The sequence below is a fragment of the Coptis chinensis genome, chromosome 9, assembly GCF_015680905.1.
Source record: "Coptis chinensis isolate HL-2020 chromosome 9, ASM1568090v1, whole genome shotgun sequence".
NCBI lineage: Eukaryota > Viridiplantae > Streptophyta > Magnoliopsida > Ranunculales > Ranunculaceae > Coptis > Coptis chinensis.
The window spans coordinates 71609731-71627275 of NC_141464.1; the positions used below are offsets into that span (position 1 = coordinate 71609731).

At 38.7% G+C, this 17545-nt stretch overlaps 2 protein-coding genes and 1 long non-coding RNA gene across 3 annotated transcripts; 2 read left to right on the forward strand and 1 right to left on the reverse strand.

Annotated features, from left to right (window-relative positions):
• Positions 1–6652: 6652 nt before the first annotated feature.
• Positions 6653–7186, reverse strand: LOC147477822 (uncharacterized). The gene has a single exon (XM_086586091.1). The coding sequence runs from the start codon at positions 7184–7186 to the stop codon at positions 6653–6655; it is 534 nt and encodes a 177-aa protein (XP_086442217.1).
• A 4792-nt stretch (positions 7187–11978) lies between these two features.
• LOC147477823 (homocysteine S-methyltransferase 1-like) lies at positions 11979–13818 on the forward strand. Its single transcript, XM_086586092.1, has 4 exons — positions 11979–12277; positions 12419–12475; positions 13542–13617; positions 13781–13818. Exons 1-4 carry the CDS (start codon positions 12098–12100, stop codon positions 13816–13818), a joined length of 351 nt encoding a protein of 116 aa, XP_086442218.1. The 5' UTR covers positions 11979–12097.
• A 166-nt stretch (positions 13819–13984) lies between these two features.
• Positions 13985–15902, forward strand: LOC147477824 (uncharacterized). The gene is made up of 3 exons (XR_015209023.1): positions 13985–14326; positions 14419–14597; positions 15354–15902. It is a non-coding gene; the product is annotated as an uncharacterized LOC147477824 (long non-coding RNA).
• The last annotated feature ends 1643 nt before the right edge of the window (positions 15903–17545 follow it).

Below are 17545 nucleotides of genomic sequence, written 5' to 3' on the forward strand. Positions count from 1 at the left end.
CGAACTGGCATGGAGACTTCCCACAGTGACTCAAGAAGTCACAAACCAATTTCGAGAACGGTATCTGCATGTACACTCTCACTGACCTTCACAGATGATTATTCCACCATTCGAGGATTTGTACCTCTCACTACGAACATCTTCACTCAGCCTGGGTTCGTATATTTCCAGGTCGGGCACATTGATCTCATAAGCTGCTCGCAGCTCAGGAAACGAGCTAGCAGCACGATGCTCTACCGCTCTTAGGGGTAGCTCACCTACTGGCGTCATCTCCCCTCAACCCGACGTACTAGCCATGTCATCTTCTGACCCAGATCGACTATTAACCTCCTCTAACCTAACTTTTTCATCCACTTCAGTCCCACCACCACCACCACCACCACTCAACGAGTCTTCATTCTCCTCTTCATACTCTCCGCAGCTCAGTGAAATCTCGAACCTCTTCCGAGCGAGTGTCGTCAGAATCCGACATTGTAGTATTTCCTTTTTTCTCAAATTACCCAACCTTAAACCCTACAACCTAACACTGACCTACCAACTTAACAAACCCTACTGGAACGAGAAGAAAGCAAAGTGCAAATGAAAAGCAAACAGCAACAGAAGCACTCACCTGCAGAGCCCTAGCTTGCGTTTTGGCGGAAGAAGAAACCTGGAAATGCCTTTTGGTTATCCCAAATTTGATTTTGCACAACCGCCTGTTCAGTGCCCAAGAAGTTATGATTACGGCCTATCATATAGCCCACACACGTGTCCAAGGACCTGTCTTTTCATGGGTTCCGAATAACGCAGCGACACGATTCCTTTCCAACTGCTATGATTCTGTCACGTGTCACCCACTCCCTAATTTTCTTTCCCGCCAAAACCATCATGCTACAAGATTCGAACTCAGCGACACCTCCGTCAGAACGAGTACCGTAGCTCGCTCATGCTTCACACAAGTGTTGATTCTTCTCTCAGCAGATCGCTTGCACGAACACAACCAATCTACTGAGAGGGGGCTGTGTAGGGGAGCAATGTTCCTTACGTAAGCGATCTCAATACAATGACCTCCAGGACCGATCTATGAAGCAGCTCTCTAAGAAACATTGCATCGCAGCGACTTCAATGCATCGACCTCCAAGAGCGACTCTACGAATAGCTCCTTTTCGGTAGGTGGTACGAGCGAAGATATCTCGATGCGAGCACATGGCTAAAGGCAGAACGCCTCGGGTAATGATCACCACCAAGGGTAATCATTACCAAAATCTTGATTATATTTCCCACCACCGGGAAATAGGGGTAACCTCGCCAACACCCAATCAGCACACGACTTATAATATAACCAAATTTCAACACTCATTCGCGATCTCCACCTTACATCGTGTACCATAGACACACGTGCCTTCTAGATTGACATTTCCCTAAACCTATAAATACCACTTGATTGAACTACGCGGGCCTGATTCCTCTCTCCCCAAAAGGAAAAGAAAAAAGAAAAACCAACAAGAGGATCGTAGGAGGCGGCTCGGGTTTAACTTGGTCCTAACAAGAAACCCAAAACACGCCTTTACAGTTTCAGCGGTTGTAAAAGTTTATGATACTACCACAACTGCAATAATGATTGAAAGTGCAACAACATCATCATGTACTTCATCACAGCAGATGATGTCTTCATTCATGATTCACCTTCAGTCTAGTAGGACAAGATCGTCGTCGAACAAAGATGCCCTTATGCTTCGTAATCTCGACAAACTCAAACAATTGTATTCATGAAAAAAACCTTTCACAGCTACCTGTGGAGAAGGCTTATACATCCACAAGTCTTCCCTAAGGCCTCCTTGACCTTGTCCTGCGGTGTTACGGATACACCAAGAAAAGCCAAGTAAGAAAGAAAACTTTAAAGGGTATTGTACTACCCATGTCCTTTTGTGAGGAAAATCGACAAGGATGTTGTGTGCCTAACACATTTTGACTTTTTAAGCTTGCTACTTTTGACTTTCTCTTTTCAAATATTGTTTATTTACACACCATGCCATGCAATCTTAAACCAATTTCCACCACCAATGGATGTTCTATAGTCTCTATCTCTAGACTCAACTTGAGATCCAATAAGAAATTCCATTTTTCTCTAGAGCTTACCAAATTTGATGTGTGAGTGTGTTTGTGTATAAGTCAGTTAGTGTGTGCGTGTACGCGCGTGATAAGAGATGATCAGATGTGGGCTACTTCATGTTCTAATCTTTGCCATGAAAGGGTGTCTGGGTGACTGAGTGTTTGTATGGAAATAAGTTACAATCTATCATACATTATTATTAGTCATAAACTTATATCCATAAAAAAGATATAGTTATTGGTTTATAGCAGTTTTCAAGGATAACCCACAAAGGAAAAATTGCTCATTAAGTATCTAGCGGAACAACAAAAAGAGAGTGATCGAGACTTTAATGCAAACCTTAAGGAGAAAATAGAGCAATGTTGGAACTAACAATGCCCCCGTAGCAATTGCGACATCCAGTTGCCTAGAAAGCAATATCTACAAAAGCCCAGTTGATAAATTAGAGAAAGAGATTTGAAAATATTTACTTGATAGATTTCTAAGGAGATTACAATTGTTTATATAGAGATTACAAGTTTCTAAATAGGAACAAAAACAAATAGTGCGGTGGTTTTGACTCGAGGCGCAGGCACGCTCTGGTTAAGGGCGGGTGCACTCTATCTACTGGAAGATTGTTAAGCATGAGGCGCGGGCGTGCTCTAATTGTGTTTTGAATAGAGCGCGTGCGCGCTCTGCATTATGACGTGAAGAACAACTTCTAATACTCTCCCTCAAGTTGGAGAGTTAATGTCAAGAACTCCCAACTTGCGAATTAATCTCAGAAAGGTGTCCTTGCCGAGAGGTTTAGTGAAGGCATCAGCCACCTCATCTGAGGATGGAACGAACGTAGGAGATAGTAACTTGACTTGTATCTTGTCGCATAAGAAATGACAGTCTAATTCGATGTGCTTCGTTCGTTCATGAAAAATTGGATTTTGAGAGAGATGAAGGGCGGCTTGATTGTCACAGAACATGTTCATCGGAGAAGGATGAGAGATGCCTAAGTCAGAGAGAAGATACTTCAACCATTGAAGTTCACATGCCAGGGTAGCCATGGAAAGATATTCGGCTTTAATAGAAGAACGGGATACAATGCTCTGTTTCTTTGTTTTCTAGGATATATGGCTAGAACCAAGAAAAGTGCAATAACCACTAGTAGAACGACGAGTGAGAGGGCAGCCAGCCCAATCAAAGTCACAGAAACCAGAGATGTGTAAAGAACTATTAGTGGATAAGATAATCCCTTTGTTGATCGAACATTTAAGGTAGCGGAGTATATGATGAGCAGCATCTAGATATGGAGTCCGTGGGGACTGCATGAAACGACTGAGATAATTAACATAATAAGTGTTATCTGGACGTGTAACTGTGAGATATAAGAGACGCCCAATCAAGTGATGATAGACAGTAGGATCCTGAAGTAATGTGCCATCATCGGTATGGAGGTTGATGTTTTGTTCCATAGGGAACTCAGAAATACGACCACCACCAATGGTACCATTAATCGCGGACGAGAATGTCCAAAAGACATTTGCGCTGTGTAAGAAATAACCCTTCTTTGGAACGAGCAACCTCGATACCCAAGAAATATTTTAGACGTCCCAAGTCCTTGATATAGAACTTTGCTTCTAAAAATTGCTTCAGGTTCTGAATGAGAGATGGATTGTTGCCTATGATCAGAATGTCATCCACATACACAAGGACAAATGTAGAATCAGAACCACAAATATTAGTGAATAGAGAATAATCAGACTTAGACTAAGTGAAGTCGGCAGTGATAAGAGTGGTAGATAGTTTAGCAAACCATTGCCGAGAAGCATGCTTAAGTCCATATAAGGACTTATTGAGGCGACATATCCTGTGCTCCCCCTATTTGGCGAATCCAGGAGGTAAGGTCATATAAACAGTTTCATCCAAATAGCCTTGGAAAAAGGCATTGTGGACATCCAGCTGATGAAGAGTCCAATGTCTGATAGCAGCAATGGAGAGAAGTAATTGAACAGTGACTAATTTAGCAACGGGTGCAAAAGTGTCATGATAGTCTTGGCCTTCAATCTGATTATAACCCTAGCTTGGCAACAAGACGAGCTTTGTAACATTCAATAGAACCATCTAAATGATATTTAATCTTGAAAACCCATTTACAACCAATAGGCTTATGATGAGAGGATGACAGAACAAGAGTCCATGTGTTATTTTGTTCCAAAGCTGCAATTTCAGCAGCCATAGCAGCTTTTCATTCTGGAATTTTGACAGCTTAAGAAAAAGATGTAGGAACAACTGAAGAAGACACTTTAGACAAAAAAGCTTTATGACAAGTAGAAAATTTAGTGTCAGAAACATAGAAAGTCATATGATATGGAGTGGAAGACCGTGTTACCTTAGAGTCCGAGTGGATGAAGTTGTCCGAACGAGAGACTGTATGTAGGTGCCTTGGTGAGAGTAGGACAGTGATAATCTTTGATGAGAAGTGGTGGGGGGTTTCGTACTCTAGTAGATCGAGGTGAGGTAGGAGGGTTGGGTTGTGGTGGCTGAGGGAGTTCCAAAATTGCAGGTGCCGGAGCTGTTTAAGTTGGAAGAGTGTCAATAGGGAGGGCGTGGCGCGCTCGATTTGTGGTGGCTGAGAACACGGGCGCGCTCCGTCTACTGGAGTTACCTGAGATGATTGAAGGTCGAATGTCTTATTGTCGGGGATGGGTAAGGGATAAACTGGCAGATGGGATGGTGGGGAAGATAAATTTTGATAGGGAAAGACATTCTCATGGAAAATCACGTCACGAGAAGTATAAATTTCTTGAAAGATAAATCATAAATGCGATAACCTTTATGAGCATAAGGATAACCAATGAAGATGCCAGGTTTCCTACGGTGATCAAACTTATTTTTAATGGAAATGTTGTGAGCAAAACATAAACAACCAAAAACACGAAGATGGACAAGAGTGGGAGGTGTTGTAAATAAAAGCTCATGAGGTGATTTGTCATTTAACATGGTGCTAGAAATTTTGTTAATGAAATAGCCTGCGGTGAGAATGCATTCACCCCAGAAAGATAATGGGAGATGAGCTTGAAAACGTAACGCTCGTGCAACGTTGAGTAAGTGACATTGTTTTCTTTCAACAACATCATTTTGTTGGGGAGTAGCAATGCAACTGTATACGTTGGTGGATAACCCCATGTTTTGAAAAAAACTGTTGCATGTTATGGGATATAAATTCAGATCCATTGTCTGATCGAAGGACTTGGATTTCATGAAAATGATCATCAATGTTGCTATGGGCAGATATGAGTTAATGTATTGTAGAATGAAATTGAGTATGAACCATGGCAAAAAAGATTGTAAATGCATGGCAGTTTCAGATTTGACAGTTATAAGATAAATCCATGTAGCAGGACTAAAATCATCGACAATAGTTAAGAAAAAATGAGCATTGGAATAGGATGGTAAATGAAAAGGACCCCAAATGTCACAATGAATCATTTGGAAAGGTCTAATAGTTTTGATTGAACTATAAGAAAAAGATAAACATGTTTGCTTAGCTTGCGGACATACATTGCAAGTAGCATTATTAGAACTAGAAATGAAAGGAAACTGTTTAGCTAAAATCTGCAAAGGCGTGGAAGATAGATGTCCTAAGTGATAATGCCATAAATTATTGGTGGTGGAGTTGTGGAATGAGCAAACGGAAGCTAGTTGGAGATGGTAGAGTCCCCCATTAAGTCGTCCCAATCCAATCTTCTTTTTCGATAACTGATCTTGAAAAAGGCAAGAATCATTAGTGAACATGACAGAGATAGGGTGAGATTTGACTAGTTCACTAATGGAAAGCAAGTTAAAATGAAAGGTGGGAACAAACAGAACATTGTCAAGATGCAATAGAGGAGAGAGAATAACACTACTAACATAAGTAATTAAATGGTCAGTTCCATCCGGAATTTTAAGAGTAGAATATGTTAAACAAGTATGATAATGAGAAAACAGATTGATGTAATAATGAACATACATGATTGGTAGCACCAAAGTCAATGATCCATATGGATTTAGAAAAACACGAGAGAGATATACCTGTCAGGTTTGCTTGTGAAGAGGTACTACCTGAATCAAGCAAACTGAGAAGTTGGTTGTATTATTCTGTAGAGAAAATAGGAGAATTAGAGTCTGTAGCAACCGAATTGGCTTGAGCAAGCTTGGGTGGATAACCGTGCAGTTTGTAACATGTACCAATATGATGTCCAACTCGGTTACAGTGGCTATAGAATGGATGAGCGCGCATCTTCTAGTTGCCCCAGATCCGAGGGGGCCGAGGTCGCTGGCGAACCGATTGTGTTCTTTGTGGAGGTATAGACGGGCCTAATTTCAAAAAGAAGCCCAGTTGGTCTTTTGGAAGTGGGTACTCAAGGTAGCAGCATCTGGAGCAGAAGGAAGAGAGAGTGCATGAATCTCTTGTTGCTTCTCTTCCTGTCGGACTAAAGAATAAATCTTGGACATACGAGGAAAATGATCCATTAAGGGAATTTGATTGCGAATGGATTGAAAATGAGCATCTAGGCCTTGCATGAATTTCATAGAATGACCATCTTAAACCTCTTTGGCAAAAATAGATGCATGACCACAAGTACAAACAGGCATAGTAGACAAATAACTTAATTCATCCCATAAAGATTTGAGTAAAGTGAAGTAAATAGATACCGGACGATTGTCTTGTTTGATAAGAGTGACAGAATCCTTTAGTTGAAAGACCTTGGGTGCATTAGTTTGTGAAAAATGGTCACCTAGATCTTTCCAGATTACGGATGCAGAGTCGGCATAAAGGATGCTTCCATGGATATCTGGAGTAACAGAATTGAGAATCCATGCAGCAACGAGGTCATCACATCGCGACCACTTGGATTTTTCTTTAGGAGTAGTGGGAGAGGTGACAGAGCCATCGACAAAACCAAACTTATTCTTTGCTCGAAGGGCTCTAAAAATAGATCGTAACCAAGTCGGATAATTGTCACCAGATAACAGAGGAGAGACGAGAATAGCCGTGGGACTATCTGAGTGGTGGACAAAGAAAAGATCATCGAAACCTGGAGGAGATCCATTATTGGTGTTTGAGGCGTTAGCCATTGAGAATGGAGAGGAGGCGGAAGCTCAGAGTGGTTAGGGTTAGGATTTGGATCAAAATTAGACTGATACCATGATAAATTAGAGAGAGATATTTGAGAATATTTACTTGATAGATTTCTAAGGAGATTACAATTGTTTATATAGAGATTACAAGTTTCTAAATATGAACAAAAACAAACGGTGCGGTGGATTTGACTCGAGGCGCGGGCACACTCTGGTTGAGGGTGGGCGTGCTCTATCTACTGGAAGATTGTTAAGCACGAGGCGCAGGCGCGTTCTAATTGTGTTTTGAATAGAGCGCGTGCACACTCTGCACTATGACGTGAAGAACAACTTCTAATACCAGTATCAGTTCACAAAAAATACAAAGGAAATCTACAAGACAGACAAAAATTAGCAATAATCACTTCAGTGCGTGGCTTTATTTCAATGCAAGTCACAAAACCTAAAACTAATCTGTTATTATAATCTATCTCTTTCATTGATACTCTAATAGCAGTTTATATTACAACCAACTTACAAAATTTGATAAAGGATTGGCTCATCCCAAGTTATCAGGAGTTATCTTTGAAAAACAAAATCCAATATGAGGAAAAATGCAACAGAAACCCAGATGCCAAGGGAACTCTCCTTCCTGGTCATCACATAATGCAAAGTAAAATGTGAGTTTATCACAATATTATAAATAAATGAAATGCACAAATTCCATCTACACCTTTTTTAATTAAAAATTGGGACAAGTGGCTGTAGGCTTTGACTGACAAGTAGTGGTGGAACAATAAGGTAGTTTCCTCCTAACCAAACCAGTAAGCCAGTAAGGTAACAAAACCAAATTTTTTAACAGTTCATTTTAGTATGGTGAATGATCTTGGAACAATTTACACGTAACGATGCCTCAAATTTATTGAAATGATTTAATATTTGATATCCTAGGTTTGATCACCAAATGGTAAGAGATTTACCCTAGCAGCTACCAACTATATATATATATATATATATATATATATATAAACATATATTCACAATGATAAAAAGTATATTGTGGATGTGGATCTAGGGGGTTGCGCCCTTGAAAATCCCATCGACGACCATCCCAATAAGCGGGGAATGGGTACAAGTCGCATTTTCCTTTCATGTGCACAGTATGACAACTCACTCAATGAGGTAAGTGCAAGTAACGGCACAGACAAATATTTGGCAACAACATAGACAAGGCCAAGTATGAGTTCAAGGAAGTTCTCCAGTGCTTCTGGCCAAGGAAAACTCCTGACTGGTTGAGGTAAGGGTTTCCAAACTTTTTTTATTTCACCCAAGCTATGGTCCAAATTTAGTCTACTCGGGCCAGCAGAGTCTCCTTCAGTCATATTTATAGCACAAGTTACCATTGGAGTAGTATTCTGAAATGGATACAACCCCTCACATCTACACCTGAAAAGGAGATGACTTGATCCTTGATAGGGCCAAAGACCCTTCCCAATCTATATAATAAAAAGCAATGGTGTGGGGGTCGCAGGGCCTCTATCCAATGGTTATCATTGTCTTTTTTAAGTTGTGACATGGCAAAATAAGCCAATCTCAAAGAGTATGCTCCCTTACGCCCTAACACTCGAATCTACTGGATCTTATTCTTCAAACAAACTATGTATGCCCTATCTTTCCTGCCGCTGTCACTCTGGAGAAAGAAATTCTGGGCAATTGCCTGATGTGTTCTTCCTGGAAATTCGTTAACTATCTATATAATAAGGAAGAGCGGTGCTGGACCCTGCTAGGCGTCCAACACAAAGAACCATCCCATGGTCTGTAGATAACAGAGGCCCATCCGACAGTCTCTATATAACCAGCGCATAAGCCCATCGACAATCTCAAAGATTTCCTCGATCCCATGCGGGTTTGCGAAAAACGAGAACGAGAGAATCATCGTCTCTTGAAACCGCCGTGCGTATTAGTGAATGGGGTATTTTCTTAATTGTTTTGGTGCAAAAAAAGAACGTAGAACAAAAGAGTAATACCCATTTTATGGATCAAGTAAGCTTGCGTTGTTTATTAGTGGTATTTGTCAGTTTTTGTTTCTTTTTGAGTTTTGAACATTTTATGGAAATGTTTTGCAGAGAATTGGTTGTAATGAATCGGCCAAGAGAGTGCAACCTTTAGACCAAGTAAGACTTTTTATGGGGTTTTGTCATTTTTTATTCTTTTTGAGGAATCGACAGAGAGAGTGCAATTTTCTTAGCTTGGTTTTGTAATTAGGGTCTTAATTCGGAAATGCTCTTGATTGTAAACTTGTTATGGAAACTTAATTTGAGTTCTTTTGTAGAGAATTGGTTGTGATGAACCTCTTCATCCCGCTATCTCTTTGAGTCAAGACCTCACGAGAACCAGCCCGTAAAACACTACTCCTCAAGAGTTAGTAGACTCTATGACACTCATGATGATTTGGATATTTGAAGGTAATAAAAGACATCCGATTCATATATATTTTTCCTTCTATGAAACAAAGGCGTTGTCGGATAAGTATTCTTTGAATATTTACAGTTTAGTGTCTTATCATATCGAAATTTTTAGCATAACATAGGTGTATAGTATGCTCAATGTTGATCAATGATCCTGCACCATTTTTATATTAGAAAGAAGACTCACTTTTTTTTTTTTTTTTTTTAATTATTATTATATTTTTCAGAGGCTCTATAACCTTGGAGCGTGTTAATTTCTCGTGGTGGGTATTCCGGCAGTAGGATGTTGTCCATTCTGAGAGAAACCAAAACAAAAAGGGGTGGTTGCAAAAGAGGAATCAAATTATCGGGTCTAATAAATACAATGAAGGTGTTAAGTCTATGTTTGCGTGCAATGAAAACCGAAGTTCAAAGACGTTAACTATGCCTTCTCGACTCTTACAATATTGTGCTCAACTTCATTCAAAAGCCCGCTAATTATGGTACAACTTCCTTTTGCTCGCTTTGTTAAGAAGTTAAAAGAGAGTCATAAACTAAGTCTTTTCCTCACTTTTCGGGTTTCCGCTTTTTAACAGGATTTGTTGAAGTGAAAGCGGCTTGTTGTGGACTAGGAAACCTTAATGCCGATGTTCCTTGCATCCCCATATCGCGATCGCCCCAAAAAGGACAGATCATGTGTTATGGGATCTCTTCCATCCAACGAAGCAAACCGTTAAAATCTTTATAGATATCATTTTCGACGGTTCTCAACAAAGACGCGGTCCCGACCAATGTGAGACAGCTATTGTGGAATCGATGTAAAAGGCCGAAACCCCGATTGTAGAATCGAGGTAACTTATCCACTCCGATTGTTTTTCAGTTTTGTTTAACACCACTACAAAACATTGACGAAGCATCAAATCATGTTCGAAATGTTTTCTGACGTATCTAATTGTGGCAAAGTATATAACAACATTTGAAATATTTACTTTAGATGATGTTGAAGATGTTACTGCTTTTAAGTGTTTGATTCATCGATTGTTTTGCTAAAAATTGAGCTTTTAAAATCTAACTTGCAAAACAATTTACTTTTTTGTCAACTTTGCCGGCTTTGGAGTCCGGTTAGTGTTGAGCTGTCATTTTAATGAGAGTAGCCTGGTCGTGATTGTTCAAGCCTTCTTTTTGTGTCTTTTTTTTTTTAATCGACGATATTATTATCTGTTCTAACCTTCTCCATTTGAAATCTGTACGTGATGCACTCTTGTGGTGATTCCTCTGTAATTTCAGCTGTTTTCAAGTCTTTGATGTGTTTTTTAATGGAAAATGAATGCATTGGATTGCATTTGTAAATACAGTTCTTCAAATTCTAGAAATATGATTAAAACTTATCTTAGGCATGCATTGCAGTAAATAATATATTTTGTTTCTCCTTCATAGCCAGCATTACCAGTGTTTCCAAAATGGTTGACGTGCCATGGCCGTGTCTTGCGTCTTTGTTTTTCATGTTTTCATTCGATGTCCATCATTGGGTCTCATCTGTAGATCATGTTTCTAGAATCTAAAATCTGGGGCTGAATAACTGGATTTTTTTATTAATGTAAAAACTCAGAACCGGCCCGTGGGATCTTTTCTCTTCTTTTCGCTCGGTTTTCTCTCGAACAAACTCTTCTCTTCTTCGAACAAACTCTCGCCTTCCAGCACTTCCATAGCCACTCTTCATCACTCTCTTAACTCCCAGTTGGTCCATACGATCTCATCTCATCTCATCTCCGGCTCCATTTTCACCGCGTGTGCTTCCTTCCTATCTAGCTCCATTCTCTACCTTTATCTCTCCACAGACCAAGCGACTTTTTGGGGTAAGAATTCCTTCAAACTGTTTTTGTTGTTGTTCAAGTCTCGAGCATCCACTTTGTTGTTGTTGTTGTTGTTGTTTGCTCAAATGTTAACTGAAAAAGTTCTTTCCTTGACTCTGAAAAAGTTGTAAAGTTTGATGTTTGATGGGTTGATGAGGTCGTTGACAAAGTTTGATGTTTGATGGGGTTGTTAGGGACACTGAAAGAACTTATACGTGAGCTTATAGAGCTTACACCCTTAGTTTAAAAACACTGAAACACTGGGAGTTCTTTGTATTGGTAAAACACATAAAACATTGAGCAAAGTGTTACGACGCGTTGCAAAGTGCTGCTACAACCAAGTTGTAAAGTTGTAAAGGTGAACACCTCGATTGCTTCGAAGTCATTTTAATACAAATGGACGTGATAATGAACCCATTTCGCTGTTTTGTTGAAATGTTAGAGTTGAATTTGAACCTGAATACTAAACAATGTCCACATTCACATCAGGTTCCGCTAACCTCACCACTGTCCAACTAACTTTCTTAGTTGTCAACTGCCTATATATTCTTCCCAGTTTTTTTCTCTACATTCCCGTTTCACATTCTCAGAGAAGATAATCTAACTAAACTCTTAAACAAGAAGAAGAAATGGGGTTGGGTATAAAAACACAGAAAGTATTGTTGTTGGAGGAACTTATAGAGAAAGCTGGTGGATGTGCTGTTGTTGATGGAGGTTTCGCTACACAACTTGAAAAACATGGCACTTCTATTAATGACCCTCTTTGGAGTGCTCTCTGCTTGATCAAAGATCCTCAACTCATTAAGAAGGTATGACTTTCTACTCCATTCTTTGATTCTAATTGTTTGACTGAAAATTTAATTTGATCTTAGCCATTATATTCTGTTCATATTTGGAGTTGATGATATGAAATTTTGTTTCTCAAACGCTTTTCCAGTATGTGTTTATAGGTGCATTTAGAATATTTGGAGGCTGGTGCAGATATATTAGTAACGTCTTCATATCGGGTAATTTTAATTACTTCAAACAAGTTTGATCCCTTATGATCTGAACATAACAACTAATTTTATTGAGTTTTGAAATATTCAAACTTTGATTTAGTGGCTCAATACTACGATGAGGTTTTTTGCAGCCAATGTGCTTTGTTTCGGGTGGGCGAACTCGTAGGGTGATTTATTAAGTTAATTAGAATTCGATACATCGTTTTTTGTTGGAAGGTTTGGATGGATAATGTCGAATACTAGAGAAAACGAAGGACCTAATGTTTTCTATATTTTTTTCAAACACAATTAGTATTATGAAAATAATTTGATTGCACCATTTGGAAAATTTTGGCAGTAGAAATTTTGTCTTTGTTAGGCTATATTGGAGTGCTGAGGGAATTGGTCTATGTGGAGTTGTGGACTATGGTGGTGGACTGGTGGCTAATAAGCCGTCAAACAATTTAGTTCTTGCCTAAAGTTAATTCGTGACCAAACTACATTCTATGAGTCAAATCTTCAGATGCTTGATAATCAAAGTAACACAAGTTAGTGAAGTTACACTCTTTAGCCAAGGCAATGGAGAGAGTTGGCAAGGAGGGTGTTATTACTATTGCTGTAAGTTGTTGAAATTAGCCCCATTTCTCTTTCCATCATCCCTTCTCTCAAAACAAGGTACAAAAACTTTTCTGAGAGAAGCTAATGACCCAAAGACTTTCTCAGAATGGCTAGATTTGAGAAGATGATTGGAGAAGCACAAGATACAATTTGCCAAGCGATTGAGGTGGCGGATGGCGGTGCCAAGTTTAGAAAGGATGTTTGGTCGAGAGCCGGTGGAGGTGGTGGGATTAGTAGAGTTTTACAATAGGGTAGTGTTTGGGAGAAAGCCGGGTGTTATTAATGTTTCATTATTTATGGTGAAATGCCTCCCGAAGCTTATAGAGTTGCTAAGCATGATGCTTCCCTTCTTTTGTCACTGGCATCAGCTCGGTGATTGTGTGCAAATGTAGTTGAATTGAAATAAATATGATAGGACTAGATTTTTATTATAACAAATGCATCAACTGATATGCATTTTATATCTACTTTTCAGGTTTTGCATCCGAAGAATCTTTTTGCACCGACGTTACATTTTAATTACCACTACTTTGAAACGGATGCTCCTAAAGGTACTCTATTTGCATTGTTATATTATTGCTCCAATTTATACTTTCCATGGATATGTGTCCATGAATTCATTGCTCATATACCAAGGTAAGGTACTTCTGTTTTCCCCAGTAAAAAACCTTAAGTTTGGTACTTAAAATTGTTTTGTTGGTTTTTTTCTTTTAGTTTGTAAGGTGTCTAGATCTTGGTTATCCCCAGTTTAAATCTCATTTTTTGCTGGTTGCTTCCAAAGTGTACTCCTTTTAATAGAATCTTAGATCCACACTTCCATTATGAACTTCTTAAATCCACCTTAGAAGTGGCGGGCATTGTCAGCTAAGCATTTTGGTGATGGTCAATCTTCTTAGGAATGTGACAATGTCTTATCACCCCATTCAACTGTTGCCTGAGCCACGTACATTAGATTCGTGGATGAAGCTATTACTTATGTTGAAGTCTCTTTCTGCCTGCAACATCGAGGTGAGAGGCGTGGGCTAGGGGGGATATTTTTCGATGACCTTAATAATTATGATCAGGAGATGCTTCTTGGCTTTGCCACAGGTGACTCTTGCAATTATTTAGTTCCTCTGTCCAGATGATGATTTTGTTATTGTGGTGTTCTATCCGCCAGTTCTAGGTATAACTGACATATTAATGGAAGAAAAAATCATTTGATAAATGTGGAAGCTGGTCACACGGTAGTGGGAGGTCACACGGTAGTGGCTTTCATGGGTAAGGTTTAAATTCAGTTAGTATTCCATTGTCAAACTCAAAAATATATATGCTTATATGCTAATGGCAATGGCAATGATCATTATTTGCAGAAGGATATTGTTGGAGTAGGACAAGTGAAAGACAAGTGCTTCGGATTCGTTACAAGTATTTGGAAGCCGTGCTTAGACAAGATGTTGCGTTTTTCGATTCACAAGAAGCTACTACTTCAGAGATCATCAACAGTATATCCAAGGATACTTCACTCATATAAGAGGTTCTAAGTGAAAAGGTGCTATTATTAATCATCCTCATCTACAACATCATTATATTTATTTAATTTGTTCTATGTCTCTCCATTACAATAATACGACACAATGAGACAACATATGAGTATAAAGAGAATGTGTAAGATTCTTAAAATCTGAGTTCATGGTTAACCATTATATATAGTGTCCATTAGAAATTGTTTTCTTTCTTTCCTCATAACTTAGAAAAAAAAAGTTTTCTTTCTTCATATGGTAAGGTTTCTATGCTTGAGAAGTTATTCGAACAATATAATCTGATAAGATTCAACTAGTTTCTGAATCCAAACACTCAACTCGCTAGAAAGTTTTAGCGAATTGTGCCCACTAGGATGTTTTTTTTAGTGAAGAGCCAACAAGGATTCTTCAGTATGCTACCTTTGATGCAAATAATAATAGCAAAAGTCCTTCGCTGTGATGATGAGAAGTAGAGGGACCTTTGGATGCTATTCAAAGATTGCAACAAAACAAGTATTAACGACTTCCTAAGAGAAAAAAGTTAAAGTTCTTGGAGCCCTCATTTATGTTATAGATTTATATATATAGAGATAATAGTTGCACACTATTAATTGTTTTTTTTTATCAATCATGTTCTACAGGCTGGCAGCAGACCCATGCCGTATAACAATATGATGGAATTAACAATGAATAAGTAATTTTAGTCACTTCACTATATGATATAATTTAAGGACATTCCCCCATTAATTAAAGCTAATGGAGCATCTGATCTTCTTGTCTTGTAGGTGCCTATATTTTTAATGCACACATCTGTGTTTATGTCAGGACTTGCATTCTCAATTTACTTTTCTTGGAGACTTACCTTAGTAGCCCTTCCTTTGATGATTCTACTAATCATTCCGGGACTGATCTATGGGAAGTACATGATCTATTTATCTAAGAAATCCTACAAAGAATATAGTAAAGCAAATACCATTGTCGAACAAGCGCTAAGTTCAATCAAGACTGTCTATTCATTCACTGCAGAGAGGAGGATTGTGGAGAGGTACTCGGTGATATTGGATAGAACAGTGAAGCTGGGAGTTAAGCAAGGGGTTGCAAAAGGGCTAGCTGTTGGGAGCACTGGTCTTTCATTTGCAATATGGGCTTTTCTTGCTTGGTATGGAAGTCATTTGGTTATGTATAAAGGAGAAAGTGGGGAAGGATTTATGCAGCTGGGATTACCTTTGTCTTGAGCGGATTGTACGTAGTTCTATTCCATCATTGAACCTTGCATTTTCATATTTGTTTCTTGGTATGTCTGTTTTAATAAAAATCTAATTATTAGTAGACAATACTGGAGAAAGTGTTATCTATATAGTCATAGCTACTGGTGATGGGTTTAGTAGTTGCATGGAAGAAACATGCCCACATCCCTTTCAAACTCCAGAGGCCAGCCTCGACTTCTAAATCATCAAATGTTTTCACTGAACCAACATCAACATCTAAATCAGAGAATATTGTTTCTAGGTAGCACTGAAGGCGCGTCAAGTTTGTCAGTGCTGTACGGCACGGGCAAACCCTAGGTAGCGCCGAAGGTGCGTTGGGGTCTTCAGTGCCGTATGTATTTGTTAAGGGTGTAGACCTTTTGATAGTTATGGGACTTGGATGTGTATTTTACTTGTGTTTTCGGTAATGACTTTGTACGAGGTGCTTTGATGATCTGGCATTAGTCGAGACATTCAAATACTTTGGCGTACGAAGTTATAATGTTGAAGTGGTCTCATTTTTGTAAGCCAGTTATTTGACTGCTCTGGCATCTGTCGAGATGGTTAAGTAATTGGATTAACCAATGAGAAATATATGATTGTGATTTTCAGGTTATGACAGGTTTATATTTATGAAATGTCAAAAATACAGAGGAGATGTTGTCAAAATTTTACTATAAAAACCACGTGTCAGGTTTGTAATTGTTTGAGTTTTGGGGCGTTACATATTTGCTTGTTCCAAAACTAGAAAAGAGTCTAGAGGTGAATACAATCGTTCATTGTTTGACTTCTAAATTGTCAATTTCTTCTTCCTTTCAGTATATATAGTATTTCCTACTCACTCTATTTAACGAATTTAAAACAGATAATTACATACTTCTTCGATGAAGTTTCTTCAAGACTTGGGATTTATGATAATGACCCTGACATTGGCGAATGAGGATAGGGTTTCTGGAAGAGTTATGATTGTCAACAATGTTATCTGTACTTTCGTTATTTTTTTTGTACTTGGCGTACTTTTGTGGGTGCTCTTTTTGGTACTGTTTTGATGTCCTCATTCAAACCACTTGTGGGAGTCTGATTATGTATCTGTTTCTCATATTGTCTTATTTCATTTGGTTTAATTGGTGTTCTTCTAAGTTTAAGTCCTTTTAGATGAATGAGTCTAGAGCATCTGTGCAAATCACTACTGGATTTATTGAATGAGAATTGTCTTTGCAGCCTTTTAACATGATCCAAAATATTGGAAAGTCATAAAATAATGGGGAGGTTCTATCCAAATTACCCCTCAGGCGGTTCAAGTTAGTGTGATGTTGAGTTTCTCAGCCTAATAATCATTCTTGACCATCAATGGAACAATAGCCAGTATAATAGAATCAAAACGGGAGAGGGGGGTGTGTTCAAGTTCAGGCTGTTTCTACAGAGTTAGCGTTGCAGGCGACTCTATCAGTGCCGTACGGCACGGGCATACCCTAGTATATATACAAAACTAAATTAGAATCCTACAAAAATCCAATCATGTAGTAATTGAGCCTCCTACGAAAGCATGCCTTATCTCCTACACGTAGAAGTTTGAAAAAAAAAAACTAATTTAAGATATATACAAAACTAAATTAGAATCCTAAGAATATCCAATCATGTGGTAATTGAGCCTCCTATGAAATCATGCCTTATCTCCTATATATGTACAAAAAAAAAAAAAAAAAACAATTGCACTACACATATCGAAA

Coding starts and splice junctions, on each gene's coding strand:
- LOC147477822 (XM_086586091.1), bottom strand. CDS start 7,186: ATGGCTAACGCCTCAAACACCAATAATGGATCTCCTCCAGGTTTCGAT.
- LOC147477823 (XM_086586092.1), top strand. CDS start 12,098: ATGGGGTTGGGTATAAAAACACAGAAAGTATTGTTGTTGGAGGAACTT. Junction 12,278..12,418: donor ATCCTCAACTCATTAAGAAG/GTATGACTTTCT, acceptor ATGTGTTTATAG/GTGCATTTAGAATATTTGGA. Junction 12,476..13,541: donor TAGTAACGTCTTCATATCGG/GTAATTTTAATT, acceptor TCTACTTTTCAG/GTTTTGCATCCGAAGAATCT.